At 37.9% G+C, this 14,725-nt stretch overlaps 1 protein-coding gene and 2 long non-coding RNA genes across 4 annotated transcripts; all 3 read right to left on the bottom strand.

The window, feature by feature from the left end:
- Window positions 1-116: 116 nt before the first annotated feature.
- On the bottom strand, window positions 117-10,185 carry LOC132984145 (uncharacterized). 2 transcript variants are annotated; one of them, XM_061050831.1, is made up of 20 exons: window positions 9,968-10,185; window positions 7,679-7,725; window positions 7,422-7,487; window positions 6,925-7,308; window positions 6,554-6,841; window positions 6,172-6,468; window positions 5,107-5,484; window positions 4,733-5,020; window positions 4,347-4,646; window positions 3,536-3,580; window positions 3,111-3,449; window positions 2,720-3,016; window positions 2,501-2,615; window positions 2,352-2,399; window positions 2,059-2,100; window positions 1,815-1,862; window positions 1,688-1,714; window positions 1,560-1,598; window positions 1,399-1,464; window positions 117-1,291 (listed from the first exon to the last, which is right to left on the bottom strand). In XM_061050831.1, exons 3-20 carry the CDS (start codon window positions 7,462-7,464, stop codon window positions 1,276-1,278), a joined length of 3,060 nt encoding a protein of 1,019 aa, XP_060906814.1. In that variant the 5' UTR covers window positions 7,465-7,487; window positions 7,679-7,725; window positions 9,968-10,185; the 3' UTR covers window positions 117-1,275. The 2 variants fall into 2 exon arrangements, with proteins under 2 accessions (XP_060906814.1, XP_060906815.1); XM_061050832.1 differs by lacking the exons at window positions 117-1,291; window positions 1,399-1,464; window positions 1,560-1,598; window positions 1,688-1,714 and having other exon boundaries at window positions 1,835-1,939; window positions 2,055-2,100.
- Window positions 10,186-11,629: 1,444 nt separating this feature from the next.
- LOC132984144 (uncharacterized) lies at window positions 11,630-13,473 on the bottom strand. The gene is made up of 5 exons (XR_009674904.1): window positions 13,394-13,473; window positions 13,188-13,220; window positions 12,908-12,982; window positions 12,776-12,800; window positions 11,630-12,690 (listed from the first exon to the last, which is right to left on the bottom strand). It is a non-coding gene; the product is annotated as an uncharacterized LOC132984144 (long non-coding RNA).
- Window positions 13,474-13,723: 250 nt separating this feature from the next.
- LOC132984143 (uncharacterized) lies at window positions 13,724-14,027 on the bottom strand. The gene is made up of 3 exons (XR_009674903.1): window positions 13,986-14,027; window positions 13,864-13,899; window positions 13,724-13,757 (listed from the first exon to the last, which is right to left on the bottom strand). It is a non-coding gene; the product is annotated as an uncharacterized LOC132984143 (long non-coding RNA).
- Window positions 14,028-14,725: the final 698 nt, after the last annotated feature.

Below are 14,725 nucleotides of genomic sequence, written 5' to 3'. Positions count from 1 at the left end.
ACTTAAGTTACTTTAGTTTCCACTGTTGAAATGTGGTTTTCCAACAATAATAGCAAATACAGAAGTAAAAGTAAAAGCGTCGGCACCTGTTATTAACAGGAACTGAGAGTCAAAAATAATCAGAAGACACTAGTTTTTATTTAGTCCTCAGCAGTGCGATGAATTCTGTGTTCACTTAGGCCTATTTAAATACAGTTTTAGATTAAGACTTTACAGCAGAAATAGTTACAAATATCACTGTATCAAACAAAAAATTAAACAAGTATAAAGAGAGATTATAATGTTCGCATTTTTGTTGGGATGGTCAGATTACATTTTGAAAAGTCTAGGGGGATTTCTGCATGCTTATTAGGACCTCCCTAAAGATCAAATGAAAAGGACTTATTCATTCATGGACAAAAGTAGACAAAAACAGGTAAAAGAAACAAAATAAAACAAGATAGAATTAACATAATATTAATATAAAAACAAGAATTAAATCAGGAACATATAACAAAAAGAACATATAACAAAAGTAAAAATGAACAACATTGCTAACATGAACACAGAATCTTCTACAATTAACTAAGTAGTTCTGACTGATAAGGTGGTTTTTGGGACCTTTTAAAGAAATACGATTTTTAGAAGGGTATGTACTTGCCAATGCGATGGACCTTAGTAATGTTTAGTACATTGACCTAGAGTGGGCTTAAAGAAATCAGTGCCAAGAGCAGACAAGACTGGTAGAGTAACTGTGAACTTGACTTTTGGCAGAGACACTATTTAGGAGATTCATTCTTCACTGAAACACAAATGAGCAAACCTGGCGCACATTTATTTTATGAATATTAAACTATTTTAGATTTTTGAACAAGGGTCCTCAGCTGACAAGTGGATCACAAAATGTCTCCATTCTTACAAAGAGTTTCTGTGGGGTGACATTTGTTGAAGGTGTGTTTTGAAGGTTCTTTGTCCATATTGCATTAAGACAGAAACAAATCTATAAGTTTTTTGTCAAAATGAGAACACCCACAAACATAATGTGGTTAGAGTGTGTTTAGATGGAGCACGATTAAGGCTTATTCCATGTCTGTCCTTGTGCACTGACAGCATGTAAGTGTTTTCACATTGAGAGACAGTTCACAACATTTTCCTCTTTTTGGAGCAAGCCTCAAGTGGCCCCTCAAAGGAAGTGCAGTTTTTTTCACGTCATCATCATGTTGACTTCATTTCTCAGCCTGGGAAGATGTTGCTTTGCTCTAATCATCAGAGATCAACTTCAGGCGTTACAGCGAGTTAAGCTCTCCTGTTACTAGATCACAAATGAAACATAAAAAAAGAAGCAGTTACTTCATGTGCAACTACATGAAACACATAGAAAGTCACTTTAGTACAGGTGGTTGTGAGAGTAAAACTCACTTCTCTGGGGATGGAAAGCGCTGTTTGAAGATTTGAGTGTCACATTTAACAGTGGATGTGTTGTTTCTGTAAGAGGAGGACAGGATCACACAGTATCAGGTTTTGGCTGTGTTTATCATCAGAGGTGTGTAATGTATTGAAAAAACTGTATCAACACTTACACAAATTGGACACTGAAGTTTGAAGTTTCCCTTTGTTGTCTGTAAGGGAAATGGTTATTTTACTCAATTGATATTTTCAAAAAATGTCTGATATGTTTTCCCCCACAGAAAGTTATCAAATATGGTACCTTGAAAATCGGCTCCAAAATGACTTCCTAGAATCAATTCAAACAAAAAAAACAGACGTTTTGACAACTTAAACAGAAAGCGTGTGAGTGGTCAAATCTAAAGTCATCAACTTTGTTCAACATCTACCTAGGGTTCCTCTCGTTTTGCCATCCGACACGCTCATCCTTTTCTCTCCTGGAATTATAGCAGTCCAAACATGAGGCACTTAATCTGATCATTCAAATAAATATAAAGGCTACTTTTTGGTGAACCTACCGAGAGAATCGGCTCCAAATTGACCTCCTGTATGGAAAATAAAGTGTTAACTACAGCTGTCTGTGTAAGTCTATTAATTTTTCCACTGTGCTTAAGAAGCAGATTGCTGACAAACCGTGTCGCTGGTCTTGCTGGTCTATCGAGGCCTTCATGATGTCTCCTGAGCATTTGGGCAGTTTATTATTAAGTAAAACAAGGTTAACAAGCTGTACAAAGATCGTGGCAGATTAGTGATTTTATTTCACAGGACAACACGAGAATCTGGCTCTTCAGCCATTCAAAAAAAGGCTTACCTGGATATTCGACCCCATAGTGATCTCCAATGAAAATTGTAAAAGCAGAGATAGAGATTTATGTTGCTTTTCAGTAGAAGCAGACTGAAATCTGAAATAAAAAATAATGTCACACCTTCTCTCAGGTCGAGGTGGCGGTCTCAGCTGGTCATCAGAGTGCTTCCTGTTGGTTAGAATGTATTTTCATTAGAACCTTATTAATGTTAACTTTGACATTGTCTTACCCAAGAAAAATACATTCTATAGCATTGATTTTTCCTATACCTTCTCCTGCAGATGATGACTCCAAACACTGTAGCTATTATGATTAAAATCAACACCAGAGCTGAGACTGGAATCACTACTGGGAGAGAGGCTCTCAACTGGTACATCATTGATCCTGGAGATGTTGGAACATTTGACATGTGTGCAAATGAATTAAGGAAAATACACAACTCAGTAAGATATAACAGCTGACACATGCAAATGGTTTTGGGCTCCTACCCTTCACAGTCAGCTCCACTGTGCTGGCCTGTTGATTGCCCCGCCAGGAGATGGCAGTACATGTTAGGCTTTTGACTCCGTCTCTCCCTGCAGCCATGAAAGTGATGGTAGAGGTCGTCTCCCAGATACCCTGCTGTGTCATTGCGTGCGTGACCTTATTTGTGATGTCAGGGACACTCCATGAGAACAAGGGAGGATGTGACGGACATGTGTGCTTCACTGAACATGAGACAGTTATCGTTGAACCGGCATCAACTTCTGCTGGAACTGGAGTCATGACTGTTTTTTCTGGGGAAGCTGTGCGTGTAAAACAAAGAATAAAACCTTAGATGACAGGCCGGAATGATTTGATACAAATAAATGAGCTGAATAGAAAGTATTAACACTAGACCTTTCATCACAATAAATACGCAGCTGTTGTTGAATTTGTATTTGACATTTCCTATCTCTGCTCGGAAACAGAAGGGCCCGTTGTCAAAAGGCTTGATGTCATCGATCTCCAGAGAGCAGTTTCCCTCACTCAGATCCCCTAATATTCTGGTTCGGTCCTTGAAATGGTCCAACACAAGACTGCGACCATTATGGAAGACAACTCCCCCTGTTTTTTTAATCCAGATGCCGCGTGTGACGGGAACATCCCCCTGGTACTGGAAGCTACAGGGAATCACCACACATGAGCGGGTCAGGGCGTAGAATCGGAATGGGACGTCAGCAGCCAGAACATGCGACGCTGGAAAGAGAGAAACCATGATGTTTTCACAGGAAGGCTGTAGAAATAACAAAGTTGAATTTGACAAAAAAAAGAAGAAAACCCACCGCCATCTTCATCTGGATCCATTTCTTCAACTGGTCGCTCATATTCTGTAAATGAAATCCCAGTAAGTGTCGATGCTACAAAACAATCAAATCTTCATCTAACTTTGACATTTAGGCTAAATATTTACAATTCTAATAATTGCTTTCATAGTTGCACGAGTAGATGGATTCTACTTTCATATTTGACTGTTAAATGCAAAGCTAAACCACTAGCAAATAATGTTTGATTAGCTTAGCACAAAGACTGGAATCAGCCTGCTACACCTGTGCAAATGAATAAAAACAAACAAACAGCATCTCTCTGCGCTGGTGCGTGAAGAACCAGATTTCCCTGTGTGCATGTCAACATCATATCCTGAATCAAAACCGGGATAAGGCTCATAATATGCTAAGCTAACTGCCAAAGCTTTATTATGGGAGTGGTGTACGCCAGCAAGCGTACTAAACTTTCCTTTACCGTCTAATGAGCCACTCCTGATTTGGTTGTTGTTCACATATGCACCTCACCTCACAGGAGACTAACCCTGTCTGTTGTAACTCTGCAACAGCTTCAGCTACGACACTATAATGAGAATTTTTGCTTTTAAATCGGTGTTATGTGTAATTTGAAAGAATCGCAAAATCAACAAAAGAGCGGAGAAGAACATAGTGCTGCAGTTTAATTCCTCTAAGGGGGCTGGGAGAAACTCTAGCTAAAGTCCAGGTTAAAAATTGAGCTTTTGCGTTCACACATGCAGCTCAACTTCAGGAGTTTTTAGGAGTTTTGTAGAAGTGTGAACAAGTTTATTGTGTATGACATGTAGTAACTCACTTTTTATATGAATGTTTGCAGAGGCTGAAGTCTCCCCTAACCCCTTAACAAAATGAGCAGTGCAGGTCAAAGAGTTATTGTCATCCTTCAGAGAGCCAATAAAGGTTAGATTTGACACTGTTTTATAAGTGTCACTGGAGATTTTGTTGGTTTGTAAGGAGCTCTGCATGTCTTTGTAGTTCCACATGATGGTTGGGGTATTTTTCTTACACTTGTAGGAAACAGAACAAATGACACTCTGTGCCACACCCTCTGTTTCATTGCCAGGACGCTTGATCATTGAAATGCTGTTGTGAGGACCTAATCAAAAGATAATATAGAGGGTTACATCTGTACAGGAGTATTCTCAGTATGATTCAAAACATATAATCTCATATCGTTCTCACATTCGACATTCAGCTTGATGTCACTCGTAGCTTCCTGACCACCACGATAGCTAACAGTACACGTCACACTCTGGTCCTCTTCTTTCACAGTCCAAATTCGTTCCACCTTTCTTTCCCAAACACCATCTGAAACTTGCGTGTCTACGATCACGTTTTGTCCAGGTATATTGTTCAGAGTGAGTTTGGGGGGAGCAGAGATACATGCGTGGCGCACACTGCAGGACACTCTGCTCTGCTCTCCCACCCGAGGAATACCGATGATGTTTAGCTGCGGTTTCTCTGCATGATCTGTACAAACAAAGCTTTGTCACTATAGGAGTTTTTTTTTTTTATTGAATGGCAAAAAGGAAGAATTAATGTATCCAAATACTTACCTAAAACAATAATTTCAGTGGTTTTGTCATCAAACGAGAACCCCAGGGTGTGGTAGGAGGTGATAGGGTTCTGGTCTACCCATGGGTAAAGTCTGTCCTGGTTGTGGGACATCTCCAGCCTATCGATCTTTAGACTACAATTCCTCTCTCTCACAGATCCAATCAAGCTGGTTCTTCCACTAAACTTACTGATAACATCTTTTCTTTGGTCAAACACAGGTGGGTAACTATTTCTCTGTGACAAATACCAGATAACTCGGAGGTCAGCAGGCTGAGAGGAACTGTAGGTGAATCTGCAAGGAATGATGATACATGACCCCCTCATGGCTGTGATCCTCTCAGGGGTAGTGAGGGACCAACCACGAGAGTGCATGTTTCCTGTTAATGAAAACAAAACATTTAAAGGAAAGGCTTCTGTGTCTTTGAAATGAGGCAAAGTCTTTTGTGGAACTATGAATGCAGTGAATACATCAAACAGTATTGATGGCCAGAAATGGAGTAAAAAGGAATAAAACTAGAAGGGATACTGGGAAGTCCGTGTGTAATTCTCTGTGTTTTTTAACTACTAGATTAAACATTCATGCTGCTTTTAGTTATGTGATCCATCATCATATAATATAATATAAAATTACATCAACCATAGCCACATAAATGTCAAAATACATTCAAAGCTTTACTTCCATTATTTGATTTTGATTTTTTTTTCTAGGTTAGAGATAAAGAATATGGAATTTCACAAAATAAAATTCAAGAAAAGTTATGAAACATTAACAGAACAAAATGGGAGTTATTGTCAAATACAAGTAAGCACTGGGAAAACCTTTTATTTTGATGAGACATGTTATTTTGGAGACCCTGTGATTTGGCTGGCAACCTCTCCAGGGTGGATTATCATTGATTTTTAAAAATGTAATAACCTACTAAGAAGAAAAATAATTGCACCACTGACAGAGGTTTTCCAAAAAGTTAAAATTTCTATTATTATTGATCTTCTGCAATGTGACAGCTTTAATTCTGAAGGCCAACAGCATGGTTGAAAAATAAATAATGATCATTTCTCCTCACTCTTTACACTTAAGGTGATGCTCGCTTCCTGCCACTGTCCCTCAGTGGATCGTGCATAACATGTCAGAGATCTTCCATGGTCTTTGGATGATGCTGTGAAGGTCAGCGTGGATACAGTCCTCCACTGAGCAGGTCCATGGGTGTGGGTGTCAGATGAGGCCGGCATGTTTCCGTAGTTCCATGTGAGAGTTGGGATTTGATGTTTGCATGTGTATGAGGCTGTGCAGGTTATTTTGCTAGCCTGTCCCTCATTCAATTCCTCTGATGTAGACTGGATGGTCAAGGGTGAAAAGGAGCCTGGGATACAGAAAGTAAATGTTAGAATTCTTAGGTAAGACATAACAGAAAAGGTGGTTTTATTTTTGGTTTCATTGCCACACACATTGTGCATTTAAGGTTTTAGAGGCTGTAGCAGTCAGGTCCCTAATGTATCGCACAGAGCACTCCACAGTCTGACGGTCACTTTCTATGTTCAGTGTGGTTGTTAATGTGGTCTTGGATGTGCCGTCAGACAATGTGCCAGGAGAAAGATAATGGTTCAGCAGAGGGATGTTGAGACTCAGAGTGGGTGGACGAGTAGGACAGGTGTGATAAACTGTGCATTGCACTGTCACTGACTGTCCAACCTTCATGCTTCCAAAGATCATGATCTCCGGTTTGTCTGCCTCGTCTGCACAATAGAAAAGTGAAAAATTATAAATGAACATGCTTCCTTTTAAAATGTATCTTTTAAAGCTTACAGTGAGAACCTACCCACTACTTCAATTGTTACAGTTGTATCATAAAACCGATAGGTGCTTTTTCCGACATTCTCCGGATCTACCCAGGGGTAGATCTTCTGTCTGTGGTGAGACCACATTACTGGGTAGATTTCAAGACTGCATTTCTTGTCGAATGTAGAAGTTAATACACGTGTTTTCCTTTTGAAGATGTCAATGACGTCATTCTGGTACCAGTTGTCACAAACCAAAGGATATCCCCGGTTCACATACTGGTACCAAACCACACGGTCTGGTCTGCGAGGCGGATTCTCAAAGTAGTCAAAGCTACAGGGGATGACGAGGCAGGAACCCAAAATTCCTCTGATGTTACTCGGCATCTTTACATGCCAAGCCCTGGAAATGTTGTAAAAGTGTCCTGCAAGAGGGCCAGCAAACAAAAAGATAATTTGAACTGTAACAACTAAAAAGATTGCAGATTGTGGATTGTATGTATGTGTGTTTATCAAAAAAAAGATTAGTGCTAAATACCTAGAACACAGAAGCTCAGGAGACAACGGCTTAGCGGAGACATCTTAAGAATTTTGCCTCAAACCTAAAATAAATGTGAGAGAAACTTTTTATGATGCATCAAATTTTCTAAACAGAGCACATCTTGGGATTTTTAAATTCATATGTATTAGATGTATCTCTAATAAGTATTTCCTCAATAAACAAAGTTCAATGTCATATCTATCCTGTTGTTTTAATGCTTCAGGAAATTCAAGCAAAATCCTACTTGATTCCCTTAAAGCCCCTGTGAGGAGTCTATAGCTGGTTGTGATCAAGCGGCAATCTGTGTTGAAAAATTAAGCAAATGTGGAAGTTAAAAATCCTGCAGGTCATCGTCTGTCTCGAGATAACACTGGTGTATTGGATATTTGTTAGGTAAAGTATAAAACACTGTTATGAATTGGCGCTATACAAAGAACATAAATAAAATAAATAAAGATTGATCGAGTCTCAGCTTGAGGCTGGCTCCAAGAGCCCCGGTCCTGGATCACATACACACCCCATTCAAACATGCCCATATTTTCATAGCAGAAACGATCATGTGTACAGTCTGGTATAAAAAAAACCAATATTGGTCTGATAAGTTATTGTCCTCATGGGCACACACTGTACTGGAGGTTAATTTTTAATAACACATCTGTTTTTATTTGATAAAGGATACAAGTTATGGAAAGATAAGACGCATGGCTGACTGATTGACAGGCATACAGGATGTTACAGTTTGTCAAGAGGCTACCCGCCTCAGCTCCAGCTCTCAGCCTGTCATTGGATTGACTGAAAGCTAGGTTGAGACACGATCTCCAGCACTGAGGCTGCCGCCGATGAGCCTCCAGAGCCCCCAGAGCCCCCTGTAGTAACAAATGGGTGACCGTCACCCGGTGATGAGACTTAGGGCTTTGTCTATTAATACTTACAGTCTAAGGTTATGATACAGACTGAAATTCAGATTAATTACTCTTTGTGAGCTACGGAAGCAAATGAGACCATTAGAGGCAAGATAATGCCAATAATTAGTGAAACATTTGACCTCTAAAGAGCAGAAAAGGGAAAAAAAAAACAGCCAAAAGAAAAGAGGTACTGCTATGTCCACAGGGGTCGCCAAATAAACACAATTCAAAAACTTACCCCACAGCACTCGTAAATTAAATGAAATTACCTTAAGTCAATATAGAGACAGGGTATGATGTGGCAGGGACTTAACTCTATTAAAAGCCTCCTACAGACTGTTCCGATTTTGTAATCTTTTAAGTTTCTTGCAACACCCAACTGTGTGACATTTATCACATAATGTTGTGTACGACATGCATGTACACTGTGCAATGAGATACATAGTTAATCATAGGCTGTTAGGCAAATAAACAAGCATCGTCATTGCATCCTTTGTGTGCATCAACCTGATCGAGCTGAGGTTGCCATGACGGTCAGCAGAAAGTAAGCTCTGGCCATAGTGGCGTTCATATGCATAGAACAAAAAGAGTAGGAATAGAAAAAATGTGGACACGGTCATGGAGAGGTAAAAGAGGCCAAATTGGGATGCCAGTGTTACAAAGAGAGATTGAGAAGTCCCGTTATTGTTAGAATAGGCTTTTTACAGCTCTGGTAGCTGTGTGGTCATACTGATTTGTGTGTCATTTCATGCTTCATTTCTATTGGTTAGTAGATGACATAGATCGTAGAGGCGTTCACCGGATGAGATGATCCTCCTAAATTTCTGACACCTCTGAATTTTCTGTCAGATTTTTGTCGCAGGCTATCTTTGGTCGCAAGACCGGTAGATTGATCTTCTTTGATCCTCTCTCACAGAGCAAAGTTTTTATTTGGAGCCACAACCAGACATTGCCACAATTTATGATCCTTCGTCTACACAGCCCAAAATCGTACAGTCTGCACCCGGCTCAATGCAGGTATTCAGCTAATAACACAATATATCAGTAATCTAAGCCAACCAGAGAGAAAACAACAACAACAACAACAACAACAACAACAACAACAAAAACTAGATATTGTCAGTCTTTCTCCATTTACCTCATTCTCCTGATTCTCCTAAAGATTCTCCTAGAGAAATAAGCTCTTTGACTTTTAAGAAATCAAATATTTGGATTTTTAAACTATAGCAATTAAAAGATCAACTTTAATTTTACAAAAATCTAAACCAGGTCTTGCACAAATTAGCCTCAATCTGGTTGTTTTGCTGTAATCATTCTGGTGGAGTATCTCTTCAAAAAAACACACACATTTGTTCTGCCTATTCAACCAGAACTGGTTTTCAGGAACTGAGAAAGAAACACACATACAAATCGAGACATACTTAACATACACAAAAATATCCTCTTCCAGATATCCAAAATAATGTACTTATTTTCAAAGACTAACCAGTGAAGCCTATACTTTTAATATGACTGGCTTAAAGTTGGCAGAAATAAAAGAAGAGTTGAAGGTAACAAATATATTATATAGATTACATCACCAAATTGTTTAGAAATTTTGCTAAAGTGCAAACAAAAAAGATTACATCAAAAACAAACCTTAAAACTGTCTTCATCAAACCATGGTATCTTTATTTCTACAAGAAATAAGAAACAGCAGAAACAAAAATTCAAATGATCTTAATTCAGGCCAGTCAGTTTGCAGGTGTGGCAGTGCGGTGAAGAAGAAAGCAGAACAAAGGTCTAACATTAACAAGAAAACCTATCTCGCCTAAATAAATATCATTTTCATAATGTTATGGATTTTTCTGTTCTCACAAAATCCTGATTTCACTCTTAAACAGTGTCAACTAAGTTACTAAGATTGTAAGTAGACCGCATGAAATGTAATCATGTTTTTTTTTTAGATCAAATATATATAGTGATATACAGTATATATATATATATATATATATATATATATATATACTATGCATAGCGGTTTCCTGTTATGGTCTTTGATTTCTAACAAAAATCTGAAAGTCTGTTCTCCTATTTTTACTCAAAAATTACAGTGTCACAACTGATAGATTTGTTGATTATTTCAGTATTTAGGCAACAATGAAAACTAACAATAACAGTAGTGACCCCAACTTGAGAAGCAACCAAAAATTGAAAGTTCTTTTATGCTCTTTTCTTAAAAGTAAGGGTAACTTACCTCCAGAGTTTAATGATGTGAAAGATGTACCAGCTTAAACAAGTCTTACGTCTTTAACAGCACATCATCTTAAAGTCCCTTCCCCCTAAATTATGGGTGGAGTGTTCAAGACACCTACCACAAAGAGGATACAGATCCTACTCTCTATGAAGGATTTTGAACCATTTTGTAAAAAACAAACAAGCTAATTCTTCATTTCATTTTTGTCCATTAACTGAAAATATCCAATGCACCCATATTGTATATAAATATTTTGAAGCAGGATTATATATATGCTAAGAAATACTTTGACACTAGATTACTGATACTGATCTCATGTCTGAACGATTAGCTTAGTTTGGCTTAGCATTGAGACTAGAAACTTCATTAAAAAAAAAAAAAAAAATCTATATCGTTCAGCATAAACTGACCTTAATTCGGAATCTCGTGAAAGAAAGTGGTTTAGATTAGGCCTTTACATGATCAATTGGCGCACGGCGGCGCTGAATAATGTCCGTTGGAGACGGATTCAAACTGTTTCCTGAGCGCCTAGAGAGACTAGAAGCTTAATTTAAAAAAATTAATAAAATCTATATCGTCCAGCATTTCTAAAACCTTTGCGCAACATTATAAACACATATTTTAACTATAGTAATGTTTTTTCTCTTTGGTTGGCTAAGGTTACTGGCATTAGTGGCATATAATGGTATTAGCTAGCTACATGCATTTAATCTAAACAGAGTTTAGTCACATGACATATCTAACTCTGACTCTACATTTGAGTCCCCTACCTTTAGGTAATTTGATACTAATTCACTTACAGCTCCTGTGAGAAACTATTGAATTGTTATGTTTCGTTTAACAGTGAAATCTTTCACTCAATCAAGAGTCTTGTGTATCTCTGTATCTCTGTGTGGGTGAGAAAACAGACGTGTTGGTGACGGTATAAGCAGTGTTAAGAAAAAGGAAGTAAGGAGTTGTTCTGTTATTTATGTGCATGACATACAGAATATCTTTTCTACATTTGCCTGCGTGCATATGTTTTAAAATATAAGAGGACTTTGGTGGAAACCGGAAAAAAAGTGTTAGCATTTCTTTGTATTTATTTAGTGATGCAGGACAGTACAGGACAAGTGAGAGACATGACAATCTAGTCAAATAGAAAAGAAAAAAATAAGGCTGATTCTGCAGTATGCTGTTTATCACTTACCCCACAATTCATCTAGAGGAAACAACACTAAGTTTAGTACTAACAAACAGCTTAAAGTCAGATAAGATACGGGTGCTGACAGGCAGTGCACAAAAGCAATGCACAGATTGTTTTATTTGTTATCAGTATTAACAACATCAACAGCTTCTCGAGGGTATTCTTAGCGACATCAACATTAAATGTCATCGTCAAAAATAAATAATCTTGTTGCTGATGTTCTCATTTGCTTTATAGCTCATAAAGAGTTATCAATATTGATTCAAATCTTTTTCATAACCAGCTAAAAGCTCTTCTCACAGGAGCATTCGTTAGTGAGGGGTCAGTTTGAAGGCTTTGTTACCTTTGGCCCAAAGGAAGTTATGCTAAGTGGATAGCATCAACCTTATCTTTAACAAGATAATATGCAAGCATCTTCAATCTGAATATATCTTATATCTTTTTAACTCTTAGTGGATAAAAAAAATGGATAAACAACTTTTTTTCCAAAAAGGACTTTATTCAATTAAATTCTTGTTCATACTTGTTGGCTTCATTTTTTTCCTTTGGTTTTGATTTTTCCTAACTGATTCTCACTATGGCACAGTGTGTGCCACGACCTGCGATGACAGCAAGTCTTACCAAACACTAGCTAACCGAAGTGACATATTTACAGGACGCAGAAGGCATCATGAATCATTACAGCATGTAAAAATGAAATTGTACAGAAATCATACAAAATACAGACCAATACATTCCAATTAAAACAATAAAATCATCAGTGACAGCATTCAACATTGCTGACCATGCATAATAAAACAACCATCTAAAAAAACATGATTATGAGCATGATGAGGATTGTTTGTGTGTTTTTGATCATTCTTAGGAGGCTATATTTCACACATTTCCATAGACGTCGAGATCTTCAGTGTTCATGTAATCGTCACCATCGTCAAAGCCCTGTAAGAGAGTAAGATCAGTGTTATCACAGATGTTGAGTGAAGGCCCTGTGTGGTGTTGGCAGTAATTATGGAGATGTTGTTACCTTGTCGTTGCACGATTTCCGCTGGCTGAGTTCCATTAGCAACAAGAAGAAGATAGAAAAGAATAAGATAGTGTTCTACAACTTTATTAAATGTATAACATATTATTCACAAGCAAGGTTAAGGAGAAGCACCTTTTGGGGGACAGGAAACGAGGCTTAGAGACTTTCTGGTTGGAGCAGGAGGATTTTGAATTCACATCACCTGGCCTGTGGTTTAAATTTGATGTCATTTCACAGTTGAGGAAAATAAACAGTTATAAGTTTTTCAACTTGAAAACGCTATAATAATTCTGATAATAGAAATGACTTAAACAGGTCACAAAGTGCTCTACAACAATAAGATAAAAACAGCTTGGATGTATAGAATTGTAAAAACAAAACAGGAGTAGCAGTAATGAAAAAAAAACCTTACATCTGATTCACCATGTCCACTTGAGGCCTCCTCCTGTTCACAAAAGAAAAAGTAGCACTAACATTTTAACGTGTAAAATAGGCGCGTGTTAGTTTCAGTTTGACAAAGATGAATTCTCAAAGTTTAATTTAGATGTAACTGTGAAATCAACAAGGAGGTTTTACTGTGAAAACCAAATGTTGATGAAAATCTTGCAAAACTCATACCTCGAAAATCTGCTCCAAATTGACCTTCTGCAAAAAAAGGAGAACAGAAACCATGCAAATTTGAATAGGAATAAAAATAAGTAAGTAAAGGGAATTTACTGAATTAGTCACTAGAGATGCTTCTGCACTTGTAAAAAGAGTCCAAAATAAACATTATCTTGCCTTTGTTCGGATCGAGATGGTCCTGGGCCATTGGAAGATTTCACAGATTAAACAACACATAAATACAATCACTGATAAAAACGTACTTAATTAACAGTAATCTGCCAATTTTACAATGTGCAAAATGCACCAGATGCAGAAGGAACACAGGCTTTAAGTTTCATCTCACCTGTGTGACAGCCTGGACAGCCGGTTCCACACGCTAAATGATTAAGAAAATAAGATTATGAACAAAAGAGGGATATTACATAACTTGATAAGCTATCAGAGTGGCACAATAAATAAAGGTTATTTCCAAACATTCTTACTTGCCATCCTGACTTTGAAGTTCTGCAATGCGAGCCCTAAAACAGACAGAAATAATTCAGTGCACATGTGTTTTTTAATGTGAACATCCTTTGGAGTGATTGTCAGAGTACTGCATACTCACTTGTATTTTTTCACCATGAAAAGACAAAAGAATGCAAAGATCTCTTCCTGCGAACTGACAGAATTATGGGAACTTCTTTGTGTAATGGAAACATCACATAAAACATCTTTGAAAAAGGACAAATAGGTGTATAAATCAACAGCAACTCGTGTTTTACATAGAGTTTCAGTGTTTCAGATGATGTTCTGCCTCCATTAAAAGTGGATGTGCAGATGACTTCACTGTGATCATCCTTGTCTTCAGGAATGAACGTTAGGATGGACTGCATCTCCCAGTTTCCTGCATGGATTTCTCTGTGGACCTCAGCGATCCCGTCTGCAGTGCCCCTGCTCCATGTGAGTTTAGGGGCCCGAGAGGGGCAGGTGTGAGGGACTGTACAGGTGAGAACGGAGGGGAGTCCTTGAATGGCAGATTTTAGGTGAGTCAGTTTGGGTTTTGGAGGATCAGCTGTGAATGAAAAAATGCAGATAAAGTTTGAGGCAGATCATTGTGAAATAAAAAATTGCTATTGGTTGGTTAAAATCTTGATCCTCCAGAGTTTAATGATATAGAAAGATGTACCAGCTTAAACAAGCCTCACGTTTTTAACAGCACATCATCTTAAAGTCCCTTCCCCCTAAATTATGGGCGGAGTGTTCAAGACACCTACCACAAAGAGGATACAGATCCTACTCTCTATGAAGGATTTTTAACCACAGATTCATGTGTAAAAAACAAAGAAGCTAATTCTTTAAAACATA

Source organism: Labrus mixtus, chromosome 11, assembly GCF_963584025.1.
Source record: "Labrus mixtus chromosome 11, fLabMix1.1, whole genome shotgun sequence".
Classification (NCBI taxonomy): domain Eukaryota; kingdom Metazoa; phylum Chordata; class Actinopteri; order Labriformes; family Labridae; genus Labrus; species Labrus mixtus.
Note: the sequence above shows the minus strand (reverse complement) of the source record. Positions and strands in the feature narration are given on the sequence as shown.